The 18,442-nt window shown below is 34.0% G+C and overlaps 1 protein-coding gene and 1 pseudogene across 1 annotated transcript; one reads left to right on the top strand and one right to left on the bottom strand.

Annotated features, from left to right (window-relative positions):
• Positions 1–4,451: 4,451 nt before the first annotated feature.
• On the bottom strand, positions 4,452–4,588 carry LOC147390768 (U1 spliceosomal RNA; annotated as a pseudogene).
• A 1,491-nt stretch (positions 4,589–6,079) lies between these two features.
• Positions 6,080–10,735, top strand: LOC147390767 (B3 domain-containing protein Os03g0120900-like). Its single transcript, XM_086417160.1, has 2 exons — positions 6,080–8,362; positions 10,500–10,735. Exon 1 carries the CDS (start codon positions 6,539–6,541, stop codon positions 7,739–7,741), a length of 1,203 nt encoding a protein of 400 aa, XP_086273286.1. The 5' UTR covers positions 6,080–6,538; the 3' UTR covers positions 7,742–8,362; positions 10,500–10,735.
• Positions 10,736–18,442: the final 7,707 nt, after the last annotated feature.

Raw genomic sequence — 18,442 nt, 5'->3', positions numbered from 1 at the left:
TGCAAAATATCGTCAAAATATCGCGAGATGCAATATAAGTAGGAATATATACCGTTAGATCGTAGGCTCTGTTACTTTGCAATAACGAGATTCCATTTTAACAAAGTGGTCTCTGAAATCATTCATGATGAAAAGTCTGGCTGTAACAGCTGGGGCGGTTAGTCGTGTCTGGGTCGGGTTAGGTGCTTATCGAAACCCAATCTATGACTCGAATCCATTTGAGTTGTTACTCAGAGTTGACTTGGATTTTGGGAGATGTATTAAGTTTATTTTTGAAATATTCTAGAGTCCAACCAGCGGTTGAAATAGGAAGATAATCCTTTGGGATTCCTCAAGAAAGTGAGAATGAAATGAAAATGCAAGAGAGGATGTGGTTGAAAATTGTTACAAAAATAAAATTTTCAAGAAAATGAAATTTTTGGGTGAATGATCGTGCACCTTAATAGTACATATCTAAGAAGAGATAAGAGTACTGTGGAAAAATTTTAAGGCTATCACCCCTAGAGATGTGCAAAATTCTTGGACAAACCAAATGATTTGTGATCCTTCGACTTTGCTCTCTAAACCCTTAATTCCCTGATTTTTCTCCTTGGACGTTGTTGATGAGATGGGTTCCTAGTTCTTTGAAAGATGAAGTAAAAATGATGAGGCTCCGATGTGAGCCTGTCAAGGGTCCTCCAAAGATTAAGTCAGTAATAAATATGTAAGAAGAAAACATTAATGGTAGGAAATTGAAAAGATGATGAATAGTAAATTGCAGGGCAGATCTCCTTTCTGTATGTAAAGAAAATGATTTTTCTAAACCTCCTCTCAACTTTTTTAAGGGTATTTTATAATTTCGAGTCTAAGATAGGTGTCACTGCACAGTTGGTTTAGGTGTATTACCAAATAGGATGTGAGTTGGCTATAGGTTGCTGACTCTACCTTGGTACCCACACCTCATTAATGCTAATAATCAAGTTTGATTCAAAATGTCTCAATGCATTAATTGTTCAGTTGATTTGATTTCACTATTTAAAAATTGATGAGTTAGAGAAGGTTATTGTCACTGCTGTTCTGATAAATACTCGTGGATACGCATTTAATACGAAGATTTAGTGCATGATCGGACTCTGACAGTAAAATTCCTTGTCTTACTATACCCAAGGTTTTCCCTCCGAACCAAAAACTTCATTTTGGACTCTCTGGGTCAATACTTTATCACTGACGCATGATAATTTCTGGATCTTGTTTGGTGATGTTTGATATTTAAAGCGGGCCCACTGAACTAGAAAGGACACATGCCCTTGTGGTAGAAATGAGCTTTACAAATACACATTACGTTAAAAAGGAAAAAAAAATTGTATTTTGCCATGATCTACGACAATGATTTGATCCACTCAATCTCATCTCGATCCAAGTTCTTTGGGTGCTGGGGGTGTACCTGCAAAATTAAATCAATGCCCATGTCACTTAGTGTGAAGTAAAATTTGTTTGGTTATCTTGTTATTTACCCTAGACGTTTTTCTTCCATTTTATAGATTTTAAGATTATATTTTTTTTTAATTTTCTCAATAAGCCTATTTTTAACAAGATTAGTAATTCAATGATGGTTGTAACTGAATGTTAGTCTTTTGTATCATCATCCATAGACTTTACCAATTAAGTTATTTAGTTGTCATCGTCATTGAGTTATTCCCTCAATGTCTTTTAATCATTTGGATATTGCATTTTTTTTTATAGGGAAAGACATGTACTTTTGTTTATTTAAACTTGAACCACACTCAGAACATGGAAGACTATCTAACTTAAAAGAGGTCCAAGAAAAAAAGGGGAAGTGTACAAAATATTTATTGTCTATCGTATAACCCTCATCGAGTTCAAATTCAACATCAAGATCTCATACAATAATGTCCATCGACTAATTTGAATGTGCATTAAATATGCTAAATTTAAAATGTGAAATGCCTCACTCATGAATGTCATCTTCAACTCTTGCTCTATAAGCATGGCAAAGGGTCTATAAAAGTTGTGCAAAAGCTCCAATTATAAGTTATTTATGATAAATAATCAAACTCATCTAAAAAATATGGATCATTGCATTTTGGAAACAAATTTCTATATATGTAAAGGATCCATGTAATTATAAGTCATCGAGTTCAATTTAGCCCCCATTGGCAGAAAATCCTAACTCTGTCCATGTTGATGGAGGTGAAGATGGATTCAATGAGATTTGAATCTGGGTCATGGGATCAACTCTCCTCAAGCTTTTATCACTTAGTTAGGTGGCACCTTCAACAACTAAGCTAGTTGGCAACTTCTTTATGATCATAATTCTCTCTTGTGTTCCATGACAACTCCATGATTGGTGATGCTATATTTCTAATCATTAATAGTCGCTTGTGATTCTGCCATCATCTTCAGAGTTAATATAACAATTATTGTTGCTCGTTAATCACTTGTCCAATACTAGGGGTGTCAATGGGCGGATTCGGGTCAGGCTTGGTTGAGCCCTAACCCGGCCCTAAAGAAGTAGTTTATAAGTAGACTAGCTTTATAACAATATCGGGTCTAAGTTGACTAAGCCTTAGCCTGACCATAACGGTTTCAGGCCAAATAAAATGATTAAAATTTAATATTTTTAATGAAAAAAAATACATTTTTCAAATATTTTTGTGTGTGCATTGTTTGAAGACTATCTAATCGAAGTTATAGTTATGGATGAGAGTTAAATTGTAATTAGACAATGTATTTCACTTTTATTGGAAAAATATTTTTATAATTAAATATATTATAAATATTAAGATTAAGAAGTGGGTCGTGTAGCCCAACCCAAATTTAACTGGCTGAAAATATTAAGCACGGCCCTACCTTTGTAGGCTCAATATGAAAGTCCTAACCCTATTATATTAGGCGGGCCGACGGGCTCAATCAATCCAAGACTCCATCTCCATAAGAGTTAGTTTCAAATCTCATTACGAAGATGCATAAAGAATTATAATTTCTTTCTTGTATGTCGAGGTAACATGTGTCAACGTCACACTAAGTGAATTTATCAAATAATATAAATTTAATATTATTTATTTTTAAATTAAATATATTTTTTTCAAATCATATAATTTAATTTCTTAAAAGTTTTTTTTTTTTTCCAGGATTAGGAACCACTGCTCCATATATTTTTAGCATGTTTACGCCATGTGTCTTAGTTCATTGCATGGTTACTGCGGCATGTTTGCTTTCTTGAAGACATGATTAATACTTTCATTATTGCTGATGGACACGTCATCAACCTGTGAGTCACATGGTTCACTATTAAATGGGTCCCATCCTGATTGGTTGATATAACTTGATCACCCAATCAAAAAAAAAGTTCCTTCTTTTAATTACCTGCAGTGGGACCCATTTAATAGTATTAGGCGTGTTCGGAGGAAGTCATGGTTTTTGGGACACGAGTACTTGCAAGTTGTAAGTTAGAATTTTTAAGGATAGATACTTATAATAAGATACTTAAATATCCAAGGATTCGACAATTCAAAAATTCCACGTCACTTGGTCTATTTGATCAATTCATCTCATGAGTTTTGGACCCATCATTTTGTTGGTTGTAACTCAGTTTTATTAAGAAAATAAATTAAGTATAGAATTAAACGAGAAATTAAGTTAAATCTTAATAAAATATTAGGAAAAAAAATTAAAAGAATTTATTGATTTGTAGAAATAAATTAAGATCAAGACTTTACGTTGAACATGATGTCCTTAAGACAGTTTTTGCCCTTGTTATAGTGTCAACAATTCGTAGATGTTCGTCTCCAGGATACAATGATCTATAACAAAGATGGTAGCACTTTAATATTTGTTTATGGTGAATCTAAAAATATTTTGCATTTTCTTTTAATATATCTCATAAATAATAAATAATGAGAACAATTTAAATGTAATGATATTTTAGACTTAAGAATCTCACAATATTTACTTGAAAATAAATTAAAAGTGAAGTTCTTTTATCTTCTTAGATTAACTCCAATAATACATAAACAATGAAGAGTTCCCACTCTTTCAAAGAGATGTAAAGAAAAGGTGTTAAAAAATAGGGTGCCAATAGGCAAAATTGAACCAATGCCTTAAAGGCATTGGTTTGAAAAGAACGTTCCAAAGATGTTGGTTAGAGTTAAAAGAAGTTATTCTAAGGGAATTGTCTCATGGTTGGTAATGTAATCTATTAAGTTACTCTCATCTAAAAAAAAATTAAAATCCTTTGATTTTCTAATTCATTTTTATTTATTCTTAAAAAAAAAAAAGAAAAATTCAACTCCTTTGACATACCTATATACTTAATTATTTAAATTCAATGTAATTGATGATTTCTGACCATTAGATTTGAATTTTTTTAATCATGATAAATGTTGCTATGCAGAAAGTGGAATGAAAAAATAAAATTCATTTAACTAATCCCAAATCTTTTTTTATGGATAAAGGGGCATGGGTCGCAAGAACACATACCCCCACAACAACAAATAATGACGTAGAGATCGCTCCGAAATGCAATGAAGGTCACTAGCCTAGGCCATGGACCTTCATGATCGCTCATTGACCCCGTCCAAGTAAGTATCACCAACCCCAAATCTTTGAAATAAGATATTGATGATCATGATGAGAGATTGGTCCATCTAAAGGTAAGACACACATTCATGTGGTCGATGATTTAAAAAAAAAAGATAAACCCTGAGTTGGTTATAATAAATCCATTGGGTGGCTTTGAAATTACTTGTGTATATACTCAATCCACTGGTCCTAAGAAATTAAAATTGATGACTTGTTTAGGACACTCGACAATAATTGAATCGCTACGATCATTAACATGATATGGCATTTGGGACTCATTCAAGACGAAATAGATCAACTGGACCACATGGAATCAATGGGCACATGCAATTATTGGACAAGAGTGGTTTTGTATTAAAGCATATAATATTATACATAGGATCACCTTCAACCAAAAATAATAATTAACAAAGCAATCCAATGGTTAAAAATCCATAATTTTTTGAAATTAAATATTAATTATTTAGAAATAATAATATGTAGGATGTGTCGATCCCCGTTGTCTTCGACAAACACTCTCCCTCCCTCCCTCCCTCGGTTTTATTTTCATTTTTTATTCTTGCTCTCTATCCCCTCTTTTCGACGGCTGCTCTCGTGCTCTCTTTGACACTCTCTCCCATCTTGGGTTCGATGAAGACGTGTGTGATAACCATCCCATAGAAATTTTAATTTTAATTTTAGGATTGGTGTGTTATAATAAAAAGATGGTTTGGCACCAGGAGTTGCTATCATGGGTTTTTAAATCCACTCAACTGTGAGTATGTTCATAGTGCCCATGAAAACTGCCCAAATCATTCAGTGTGCAAACCTGCCAAGGGTTTAATTCCTTCTTTGCAAGAGCACTTCACCAACCCTCCATACACTTTCCCACTAAAAAAATGGAGAGAAACTATTAGCACGCTAACTTTTGCTTATAACCCTGCATACAATTGAAAAGGGATTGGTGAGCTGTAAGTAAAAGTTGGTGTGGCGATAGTTTCTTTAAAAATGCCTGTACAAATTTCAATGGCTACAAACTAAAATCACAAAATTCCAAAGCAAGTGAAAACCTCTTCCATTCTTTTAAAAACAAATTTCTTTTTCTAATGATGCATATGATTGGGTTGGGGGTGGGTAGTGTGTGTGGGGGAGAGAATTGGAAGGAAAATAATTTTTCAAGAAAATACAATTTGTAGATGAATGGATATACATTTTTTTTTTGAGAAAAATAGTTTTCTCATGAGCATTTTGTAGGAAATTGATTTTTTATTTTATTTTTATAATCGAATGGTTTCTCTTAATCATACATATCTTAGTTAGAAAAATAATAAAAATAGATAAAATAAGTATTAATATTCATATTTTCTCTCATTAGGGCAAAATCCATCACAAGCTCATGCTCTCTTGAACAACTGGCTTTTTGAGTATTAATTATCTGTAAGAAAAATATCGATGCCTAAAATGATGAAAGGACAAGCTCACATGAACCCAACCAGATAATTCATGGGCCCCTATGTATAAAGCTTCTCTACTCCCTCCCTTCTCTTTCTCTTTCTCCTCTCTTTCTCTCTCTCCCCTCTTTCTTCTTGTCTTAAAGAAGGAAGGAAAAAAACCTCATAATCCTTGAGAAGCTTCTCTCTCTCTCTCTCTCTATCTACACAAGGTCAACAAGAAGAGGTGAAGAACCACACTAGCACTCTTTGATTCTCTCATGGCTTGTCTTGTTATGGGTCTTAGTGTTCTTAGTCAAAGAAGAAGGCACCGACTGTCATTGAAGTGAGAGATCTATAGTGGTTCATTTGGGTGTTGAAAATTTGAAGAAATCTAAACCAAGAAAGAAGTATCACAGGTGAGGAGAGTTCTAATATTTTATTAGACCAAGAAGTCGAAAACCCACTTTTTTCTTTATTTTTTCCCTGGGTTTTCTTCTCATATTCCTTTTAGATCCATTACAAAGAAGCTAAATTCAAGGTGGGTCATGGAGTTTTTTCAAGGAAGAGGAAGTAGTTATGAGGAAGAAGAGGAAGTGATAATTGGAAATATGGGTAAGCTCCCTTTCTCTTTTTCTTCTTCATCTTCTTCTCATCCTTCTTCTTCTCAATACAAAGGCGTCGTTTCTCAACCGGACCATCGATGGGGATCACAAATTTTCGACAAACACCAAGGGTTGTCATTATCTGATTTCAACCATAAGCCCGAGCTGATGGAGTTGTCGCCGAGGTATAACGACAACAATGGAAAGGGAGAATCCGATGGTGGTGGTAGGGTCGGTGGCAGCGACATCGTGTGTATTGAGAAAGAACACATGTTCGATAAGGTTGTAACTCCAAGTGATGTTGGTAAGCTAAACCGCCTTGTTATACCTAAACAACACGCGGAGAAGTACTTCCCATTAGATTCATCGGCAAGTGACAAGGGACTACTTCTATGTTTTGAAGATCGAAGTGGGAAGCCATGGAGATTCCGATACTCTTATTGGAATAGTAGCCAAAGCTATGTGATGACTAAAGGGTGGAGCCGATTTGTGAAGGAGAAGAAGCTCTATGCTGGTGATATTGTGTCGTTCGAGCGTGGGGCCGGTGAATTAGGCAAGGATCGTCTTTACATCGATTGGAAACGAAGGTCCAATCCATCGGATCAATACCCATCATTGCCACCGGTGCCGTTCCCCTTGGCCCGATCCGTTCCATGGGGCCGATTAGTCATGCCACCGACCATGCCCATGTCTATGCCATTGGACCACCATATGCATTTGCAACAACAGTTGAATTATGAACATTATCATCATCATCGTCACCATCACCATAATAGTTACGCTGGTAGCACCTATGGTTACAACATCGTAGACCCAAATTCAGACTCAATTTATTACTTGAGATCATCAGCCCCACAAGACGTTGGGGAAGATGTGTCCATGGTATTCAACCCGGTGCCTGTGGTCCATGGTAAGGCTGCGGCCAAGCGACTTAGGCTGTTCGGTGTGAACATGGACTTCCCTACATCGGAGGACCCCGAAGGTGGTGCAATACAAGATACAACATTGATTTCACAATCTCCTCAGCTTCCACCTACCCATCTTCCTCTCCAATTAAGACTTTACAATGGTGCCCCAATACCCACAATTCCAATTGAGTTGCCGAAGGAAGGTAAACAATCCTTGTCGTTGGATTTGGACATCTGAGTACTGAGATTAATCAAAAGAAGATCATGAGATCATCAACACTCACAAAGGGCATCATACTCACTCTTCATACCCAACTGCTATGAATACTGAGTAAGAAGAATGTTGGATGACTTGGAAGTCAAGTCTTGGTTATTAATTTTTCACATTATATGTATATGGGTTTGGTTGAAGGTCTAGAGTTTTTGAGGAGTTAAGAGCATAAGAGAGGTGCCACCACATCCAACTGTTTTCTTTTTAACTGTTTATGATTCATATATAGTTACTTATATATATATATATTAATATCATGCCTGCCACCATCATTTCACAAATTTCCATTTTGAGAACCAAATTTCCCCAACTTGTATCCTTGCCATGGTCATCATTTTGATAGTTTGGAAGAACTTTGGGTTGTCAAATATATCCTTTTTTTCTTTAATCTCTCTCTCTCTCTCTCTCATACTTGTTCTTAAATGGGTATTAAACTTTTCTTTAACACAGCTAGAACTTGGAATTGATGAACATAGTTCTCTCTTTCTTCTCTTTTGTTTTTATTATCTGGGTAGGTTGTTGTTGTTGTCGGTGATAGGTTGGGCAGACTTACAGGTGGTACAGAGAAGGTTTGCAGAACATTAAAAGGTATATAGGATCTTTATTCTTCTTCTTCTTCCTACTTTCTCTTTATCCTTAGTTCTTGATAGTTCTCATTTTGAAATTTGATGCAAAAAAAGCTATTTTGGAAAAACAGATTCCCTTAAATGAGCAGGTTTCGTACACTGAGCTTAGCCACCCTTGAAAACCTTTAAAGAGTCAATGCTTTGTGTCTAATCTCTTTCAAAAACCCATTCTAGGGTTTCTAAGTACAAATATTCAGAGAAAATGCTTTGGGATTCAAATGAATATTGAAGATGGTGATTGCTTTGATATGTAGATATTTTATGCACAAAGTAAGTTAGATTTGGTTGTGTTGTATTCCTGTATGATTTTATGACTAAGGGTACTTTGTTTGTCTTACATAACAAAAGAGAAATTAGAAGTAAATGAAATGTTCTAATAAGAAAGGAGAGTTAATAATGTACTCAAATGATTTTTTTAAGAAAGGTACTAAGTAAAGGGTCATGTATGCAAGGAAAGAATGAATAATGTGTAGATTTTTCATTAGGAAGATCAACAATAGAAGGTGTTTTATTTAGGGTTTGGTATCAATTAGGAAAATTATCAAAATAAGGGTTAGATGATGATCAATAAGGATTCTCTTCTATTATTTAGTTAGATTGACAAGGATTTCATGTCTTTTTAGAATTAAGTAATTCTTAATTTATATAAACTCTATTTAAGTTTAATGTATTAAGCATCTATTACCAGCAAAACTCCTTTTGATCATATTAGAATCTCTCGAAAATACTGACATTATTTCATAGTAAATACTAAAAGGAGAAGTAGTCCATCTTCAAGCATATATTCTTAAGTGAGATACAACACCACCACCACCACCACCACCAACAAAGCCTTATTCCAACGATTTGGGGTTAATTAGCTAAACAATATGTTGTGGTTTTATTTCACTCTTTCCAAAGCCACATCTCTTGTTACTGAGTGAGTTTATGTACTCTTACTGTTTCCATCCATGTTCTTTTGGTTCTTCTGCTTGCTCTTAATTTTTGGATCTTTAACTTGAATATTTCTTCAAAGTAGAACTATAATTGGCCTTGGTTAAACATGTTCACACCATCTTAGTCGACTTTCTTACTTTATCACCTATTTGGAGTTACTTCTACATTTTACCAAATCTATTTGTCTCTAATTTTATCATTCATAATCTTTCTACTTATCAAGCTCAACATCCTCATCTTTAGTATCTCAATTTATTAATATAATGCTTTCTGATTGTCCAACATTCAGCTCCATAAATCATAGTGAGTCTTACTACCGTCCTATATAAGAAAGGTAATTGTTCATTATATTAGCTACTAAAGCTTTATTGACATTTTTTTGTGCATTGGTCATGGAGACTTGCTTTATTAACATAATTGTCAGATGTATTTATATTCAAGCCTTAAAGCTACATTTCAGAAGAAGATTTAGAACTTTTTTTAATCAACTCTTGTACAAGCTATACTGGTTTATAAAACTTATAATGATTCATAGGTCTCCCAATAGCCTCAAACACTCCTCTAGTTTTTTAATCCTATTAATTAAACTTATTTTATTGCTGTTTTCTAAAAGCTAGATTTCAACTTGAAAGAAGATGTGGATTGCTAGTGACACAACTCATACCCCAAGCCTGTCTAATTCATATAGACTTTTCTTAGTAACATGCACTATTTATAGAAACTGATGGCTAGACAATGGAGAACAGTGAATTTTGACACAACCAAACCCATTTTTTTAAAACATAAAGAAGCTATTATAATTATATATATAATTAATTTTTACTTTATTAGCATTTGGATTCAATTATTACAATAGACCTTGCTTGCTGATTTGAGTGAATTGCTTACAGGTACTGTTATTGATAATCGTCGCTCCATTTAACCTTGTTTTGATTGATTACTTGTATGTAGATGCCCAGTGCAAAATGTACCATTCTCTTTGCATAAGATGTATTTACTTAAATAAAATTGAATCGAGTACTAAGTGATACAAGTATTACTATTGACGTTTTCGTGGGGAGTCTCTTTGCATTTCTTTCCTTTGCTTTCTGTTGGTTCTTAGGTAGGTTGCATTGCCTCTTTTGACCCTTTTGTTCTCTCTTGTTGGTTGATGAAATTTACAGTTAACAGAAGAAAAAAAAAGAGAGGAGTTTCTTTGTGTTAGTTCGATCGACCTGAGCCATCTCTCTTAGTTTCTGTGATACTCATTTATTTGTTTGTGAAAGATTGTATTCCCGTGAGCAATATGCAAATTACTGTATTCTGCCTTGCTTTGTTGAAAGTTGAAATGTTCTCATTCCTCAATGAAGTGACAAATTGTGTTAGTGGGATTTTTTATTGGAAGTATATGTTGATTCATGAACATGGTTTTGTGACACAGTCGAGCTGAAGTGACAATAGGTTTGATTGATAATGCTCATCACCAACAAGAGAAACCATTGATTCTTTTTTCTTTTCTTTCTAATTGTTTCTTGATAAGGTGTGCATCATTATTCTTGTGTTCTTGAATCCAAACCTCAAGTATTTTGAGCATCATTACATATTCGTGAAGTCTTAGTACAATTGTTTGAAATCTGTTAATTTAACTTCGCATTCAAACATCCAACTAGCTGAATCATGGAAAATGTCAGGAGACGTTCACCTATCTTCATCATTACTTTCTAAAATCTCTTCCAACACTAAATTAAGATCCAAAGTCTTCAATTCTAACTGAACTGAATTAATTTTGGAACTCAAGCTGTAATTTGGATGATTTTTGGTTAAATTTCATATATCAATATGTTGAAAATTTAACCCCATGGGGGTGGCTCAATGGCAATTTTGGATCCATAAGTGGTGAGAGTCCGTAGGTTGTGAGTTCGATACCCAATATGAGCAGTATTTCCTCGGGGCCACCCGAGAGGGCACACCCTCACTTACCCGGTGCGTGTGATTTGAGGGCGTTGCATGTGCCCAGGGGAGGTATCCACATGCTTTGGCTCCGGCCCTAGCTATTCCGGCCTCCCTAATCGGACATAAGTTCAGACATCCCCGTCATAAAAAATTAAAAATTAAAAAAAAGATGTTGAAGATTTCCTTTTTATTTTTTTATTTTTTGAAGATCAAATTTGTTAGTGATGAATAATAACAGAAAATAATGAAAAAGAAATGCAGTGATTTCCATTAATGCTATAGGCAGGAAGAACATTTTATCAGGAAGCATTATGGTGTGTCTAGTAGAATGGGGTCTTCCTCAGGTGACATGATTCATTTGTAAATACCACTCTTTCCTAAAGAGGAAAAAAATAAAACAAAAGGTTAGCAACATTAAGTCACTCTCAAAATTTTCAACCAAGTTTGAAACTTCTCCCTTCACTTCATTCTAGTATTTTTTGTACCTTTCGAACTCAAGAAGTTTTATAGTTCATTACATGGAGAAGTAAATCTTATTTTTCAAATGTTTTGGTTACATAATGCAAAGGATTGGTATAACTTTTTTAGATCTATATTTGTTTGGTGAGTGTAGCCAATAATAGAGTTATAGATATTTCAAAAGGAAACTTTTGCTTGGATTTTTTCATTTTTCTGCTCAAGTCACTACTACACATAAGTACAATAATTCCTCTAGCTGCGATAGATTTCTGGAATCCAATTATTGATTGATCACCAAGAAAGTGATGTACACTTATACCCAAATGGGCTTCTCAGTGTCCACATTGGTGATGGAAAATTTTATTTTTGTAATTTTGGATTTTGGTTTTTAGGCAATTGTAACACATTTTAGGGTTACAAATAGTGAAAAGAATGGAAACTAGGATTTCATGGTGTGGACGTGTGAGAGAGGCATTTTATTTACCAAAAAAGTGATCAACTTTTGACGAATTTACAATTCTGGCTCACTATTCATTTTAATTACCAAAACGTGAATGGTAACAAATTCAGAGGTTTTAAAGTGACTATTCCGAATTCTTTACCGTTCACATTTTGGTAATTAAAATGTACAGTGAGCCGGAATCATAAATTCTTCAAATTCAGCTCATGCAATATTAATTCACCCTAAGAGAAATCTAGGATGTAATAGATTTCTCAACTTAGTGAATTGCTCTCATCTCTACAGTACTACCAGAATATATCTTCTTGTTCTTTGTGCATTTTATTTGATCTTATATTGTCTTAGTGATTTGATCAGCTAGGATTTCACATGCACTCCTTTTCTCAGTAGATTTCGAATAATTGATCAATTTTTTCTCATATCCCATGCATGTACCAAGGTCTAGAGAACAATAATAAAAACAGTTTAGAATAAACTTGGTGGTCTTGAATTTTCTATTTTCATCTTGGGTAGCTGTATTTATTGATTTATTATCCTAAAAAACTTCATATATATATATATATATATATATAAATTAAAATTCCGTTTGTAATTAAAAATGCACTGTACAGGTGCTTCAACTTACTATCTACCATATATAAGCAACCCCATTAATGTTACTTTTCATCAAAATAGGAGTCCAACCTCCAACCTACTTGAAAGTATTTTACTACTTTATCATGTTTGAAAGTATCCCCAGTTTTCTTTAAAGGAGTAATGAAGAAGTAGTATGGTCCCTAACCAGCCTACCTACAAACAAAAACTTCACTGTTTGCCCCTCTCTTTGCCTCATTTTAATTATTCCCCCCCTTGTAGGGGACCATGAAGCCTTTAAAGACAAAAGAATAATCAAATATTATATGTTTTTTTTTCTTTCCTTTACCAATGAAAGATCAGATCTATTTAAACCAGCAAATCCACTCTTTTTTTTTTTTCCAAACCCTAATATAATATATTTTTATCCACCATGGAAAAGGTTTCTTGGGGGAGAATCATCAAGAAAAAAAATTCAAGACTGCACAGCTTACATAAGAAAGAAAGAAAGAAAATCATGACTAATGTATCACAGTTATTACACACTTACACCACCATGAAGTACTTGTTTCAACTTTCAAATCCTTAGAGCTGGAACCCACTGCACCTAAGAAAGAGATATATAGTTAACACTCATCAATACCATATGGGTCTTTTAATATCTTTCATACTGTGCAGTAATTTTATGTAAAAGTTGCAAAATCTCATTCGATCAGTGAGAAGACATTAGGGTAATTAGGACCAACTCCTCAAGGTTTTGGTGAATATTTGAGTACCTCTTTGTTTTTTCAAACTGATGGCAAAACCCTTTGACAGTGGTCTTCTTTGAGAGATCATAGAAAATGACAAAAAAATATTATCGTAGTTAACCTCTTGCAAAGAACCATAATTGTATTCAATTTTGGGTTTTGGTGACAAGATCACGACTTGTTCTTGCTACGATTTGGTCAATTAATTGATTTTCTCTATTTTTTCCTCTTTTAAATCAATGAAAAGAAAATAAATAAAGTTTTTATTCTAGATTATTCTTTTTTCAAATAATTCAAGGTTTGAAGACCATGGAATTTTTGCCTCTTTGCCTGGAAAAAAAAAATGAAAAAAAGAAAGACAATGGGACTTTAAGGAAATATCATGAGTTTTTGAAGAACAAAAGTTGAGGTTGCCAAAAAAAAAATTCTCTTGAGGATTGAAAAGGTTGAAGATTGTAGAATTTTAAGGGAAAAAATCAAGTTTTTATTTCTTTTTGTAACAGATTGACGATAAGGGTATTTTGGCCATTTTCTATTAGCAAGGGAGAAAGAAAGAGAAAAATTAGGAGCATCCAACCATATGAATTAGTGTTAAAATAGCAACCCTCCAAGAAGAATACATTCTATATTACTAGACAAGAAGCAAATTATTACAAGGAAAGTGTTCATCAAAGCAAGCTCATGCATTTGGAAGACACACAAAGTGATCATTTGAGATATTACTCTTTTAGATTTTATTAAGTGTGCAAAATTATTTTCCAATCTTTCACAAAATTAATAAATAAATAAACAAAAAAATAAATTATGATTATCTTAATGTGTGGGGTATTCTAAAGTAAATGAATAATGCTGAAGTGACCTCAAGATTGGACCTTACATCTCACACCCTGACATGAAAGTGCATGGAAACCATAGATACTTTCCCTCCAGATACGAGTGAAAAAGCATCTATGACTCCTATCCACTTTCACTTCAAGATGTACAATATTGAGGTCACTCCAGCACAACTTGAAGTTAATTTCCAAACAATTTCAGCAGGAGAGCATTATGAATGAGTAGAGGTAAGTGTTCATCGAAGAAGGCTCATGCATATGGAGGACACACACAACAAGGTAATCTCTTAAGAGATTACTCTCCTAGATTTTAACTGAGGAATATTATTTTCCAATCTTACCCAAAAAAAAAAGGGAAAAAAAAAATTCTCATCATGGTACTCTTAAGTAATTTTACATTTTTTTTTTTTTTGTAGACAAGAGAGCATAATGGGTGAGTAGTGGCACTCTTCATTGATGTTCAACTTTACATGTTATGAATTTGGGAAAACATATCTATTTATTTTTTTTTTTTTTTGTGTAACCGAGGTATTTGAACTTACGTCCAATTAACGGGACCGAGTGAGCCAAGGCATAGACCAAGACATATGGGTCCCTCCTCTAAGCATGTGCAGTGCCCACACATCACATGCATCAAGTAAGTGAGGGCACGACCTCCCAAATGACCTTAAGGAGTCGCTATACTAGATATTGAACAGACAACTTACGGACTCTCACCGCTTATTGGATTCAAAATTACGATTGAACCAACCCCTCGAGTTTGGGAGAAACATATCTAATATGCTACATTTATGTGGGAGTTTAAGTCCAAAGAATAATTAGATACTCATCATTATGGTTCTTATGGTTTTTATATCGTATACCTCGGGATTTCAACTACTTACAAAAATTTATTTTCAGCCATTGGATTTAAGTTAGCACAAAAAGGAAAAAAAAATGGTTTCAAGCTCTTCATAAAAATAAATTAAATTCAGATATCACCAATCAAGTTGATGTTTGGTCCACGCATTAAAGATAAAAAATAAATAAATTGTATGATTTCTGCACACTATTTAAACATGAAAAATCATCTCCAAAAACAAATAAGAAATTGTAGAGATGCTAATATGTGACGTGTAGATCCGCGTTGCACATTCGATGAGGTTAGTGGGCCCTTTGAAAAACGTGAGCCACGTGGCATTCCGATACGCTCTAAATAAAAGCTTTGATATGACATCTGTTCCTATGTGAAACCAATGAAGTGATTCCAATCATTGCAACGACTTCCAGGCAAGTAGGCATCCGTAATTATTAATGAGAGCTGCTACGGGCATCCCAAATTTATTTATTGCACCCCAATTTTTTAAATTATTTATCACCACCTAATTAAAGGGTCAATTAAAGAGTCATGAAGGCCTCTGAACATTACAAAAGTTTGATTCAAGTTTTTATTAAATTTGATTCGACTTAAAACCAATCTAACGTAAGTTCAAACTTTGGTATTTTTTTTACATCATAGGGTATCTCACATCCTTTGAGGATGGGATTAATCGTTACTATCGCATGCCCTAACTGACAATAAAGAAAGTCAGGAGGCCACTCAATCAAAGAGAGTAAATTCTATTGATAGTTTTATTATTGAGCCGATCCTTTGAGGGTGATCTTATCTAGATTATAATAGTGATAGATCGAGAAGCATTTTTTTCTTACTAAATTAGTAAGATTTTAAATCTTACTAGGGGTCATTTTTTTCAAATGAATTTATCACATTAGAAAATCCAACACCACAACCCTCTAAATTTCATAGAAAAACTCAGATTAGAAATATATATTTATATATTGAGTTTGATCTAAGATTTAAAAAATGGACAGTTATCAAACTTCTACCCAATTTCAAAATTTAAAATTAAAATTCAACGGTGAAAAATGTTTTTTTTTTTTTTCTTTCAAAATTCATAAAATTTTATCTTCTACGACCCTAAAGCACCAAAATTCATATAATTTTGAATCACAAGATGAACTCAAGGACCCTTAGTAAGGGAAAAATCCTTACTTAGTAAGTAAGGCTAGTCGGACTCACAGTGATATCCAATAAAATCCACTCCAACACAAAGGTCCAATCCAATTCTTAGCTCCAGAGATTATCTGGATCGGATCCGGACCTGATCCATTGGTACTTGACAGCTCCAATTATTGGGGGTGGGGGTTGGGATGCGGTGCTTAGTGCGTATGATAGCGATGGTGGGGAGAATCCCAATAAAAAAGACAACAGTAACAAAAACGTACGCACTCCATCCATCATCAATAGTCCATTAATAAAATTTGATGGACACAGAAACCAAAGAACATCAACCTCCAATGGATCTCACTCTTCCCGGTATTTCTGGCTTTAGAATTACAGATCCGTTACTTTCAATCCTGTCCATCGTTCTCTGTGCCAACCAATCAGATCAGATGAAAACCTTCTCTCTCTCTCTCTGATTGCAGAAAAAACAAAAGCTGTATAGTACGAGAAGCAGAGGAACTGTTATTGACACCCCCTCTGTCTGTCACGCTCACGCGCATTTATTTATTTTTAGGCTCTACATAAGATAACTATAGGCGCACATTAACTTATAACCAATCAATAGTGATAGATGGTGGGCCAGAAATTGTACATAACATGACACACCATTCTAACTCTATTGATCCATGATCTGGATGAGATCAAACCCGAAATTTGATTGGTCCAAGTCAAGGATTTGGGTTCCAATAAGAATTGAATTGGATTTGATAATTTATTATTTTGATTTTGGATCAATCATCTTCTGATCAGATTGGTCCATAACAAATTTGATCCGAAATGTATCCAATTGATGTATCTGAAATGTATATTTACATTTCATATCTGAGTTGAAATCCGTAGACTCATGCCATATGTTCACTAACAATCCCACCTAACAATTGGGATCAATCTTAGAGATACATGATGTATGTTTGGGATACATCTTTTATCTCAACCATTGAATTTTGTGTTTAGACGATCAAAATTATGAGTGAACATATGAGTTTCTTTTGTATGAGTCTACGGATCCCAATCCTTCATGTTTTATCTATCTGAGATATATTATAGAGAGATTCTATTGCCACACCAACTTTTGCTAATGCCACCTCAATTCATAGGTACATCACAAAAGAATTAGCAAACATCTTGTGGTGCATTAGTAAAAGTTGGTGTGGTAATAGAAGCTCTCTATATTATATTATATTATTCATAATGTATTTTTATTGACTCGGACCTTACTACTCGCTCCCTCCATACTTTTTTTCGTGTTACATTTGTGCTCTTATTTACTCTTTAGCTTATCTTCCCATTGTGTCCAATTATGTTCTTTGAGATTATGCTTTCATTTCCTTTCTCCATCTCCCTAATTGTAGTTTTCTTGATGTATTCTACACGATGATTGGTAAATAATGTATGCCCTTAGGACGCATGTTAAAGTGCAATAAACACATTCTGGGAATAAATATTTGAGGGTATTTTGATAATAAAATATTTTTGTAAGGGCATTTTTGATACAAAATCTAATTTCCGAAGTGTATTTATTGCTCATTAACGTGTGCATTAAGGGCACACGTTAACAAGAACCTCAGAAAAAAAGATGGATGTATATGGAGATACTTTTGTTAAATAAATCAAAAATCGAGTTTGACAAGGACTAATCCCAAAATATTGAATTATTGAATCAAATTCGAAATAATACATATGATATCATATGAGACCGGAACTTAAGAATGACAGATCCATTCAATTATGTGTCTAATAAATTTCTTATTTAATCCATTGACAAACATAAGCAACTACTGGTGGCGCGATATCAAACATATTTGGTTCCATGATTTCTTATCATTAGATTCAAACCCACTCATTGACCACTCACAAGGATTTTTCCTTACTTACCTGATATGTGTGGTTCGTAGGGTATTGCATGTACCTAAGGGATTTGGGCAAGATAATGTGCTCAAAGAGGCTATTTGCCTTGCCCCTGCTAGTGGGGCTTACAGTCTAGCTAGTCGTCATTAAAAATAAAAATAAAGAATCATAATGAGAGGAAGGTGGCAGTGTTGGCCTAAGTCCATAT

Source organism: Akebia trifoliata, chromosome 11 (genome assembly GCF_017979445.1).
Source record: "Akebia trifoliata isolate Shusen 1 chromosome 11, ASM1797944v1, whole genome shotgun sequence".
NCBI classification, from domain to species: domain Eukaryota; kingdom Viridiplantae; phylum Streptophyta; class Magnoliopsida; order Ranunculales; family Lardizabalaceae; genus Akebia; species Akebia trifoliata.
The sequence above is the reverse complement of the archived record's forward strand: the minus strand, read 5'-3'. Positions and strand labels throughout refer to the sequence as shown.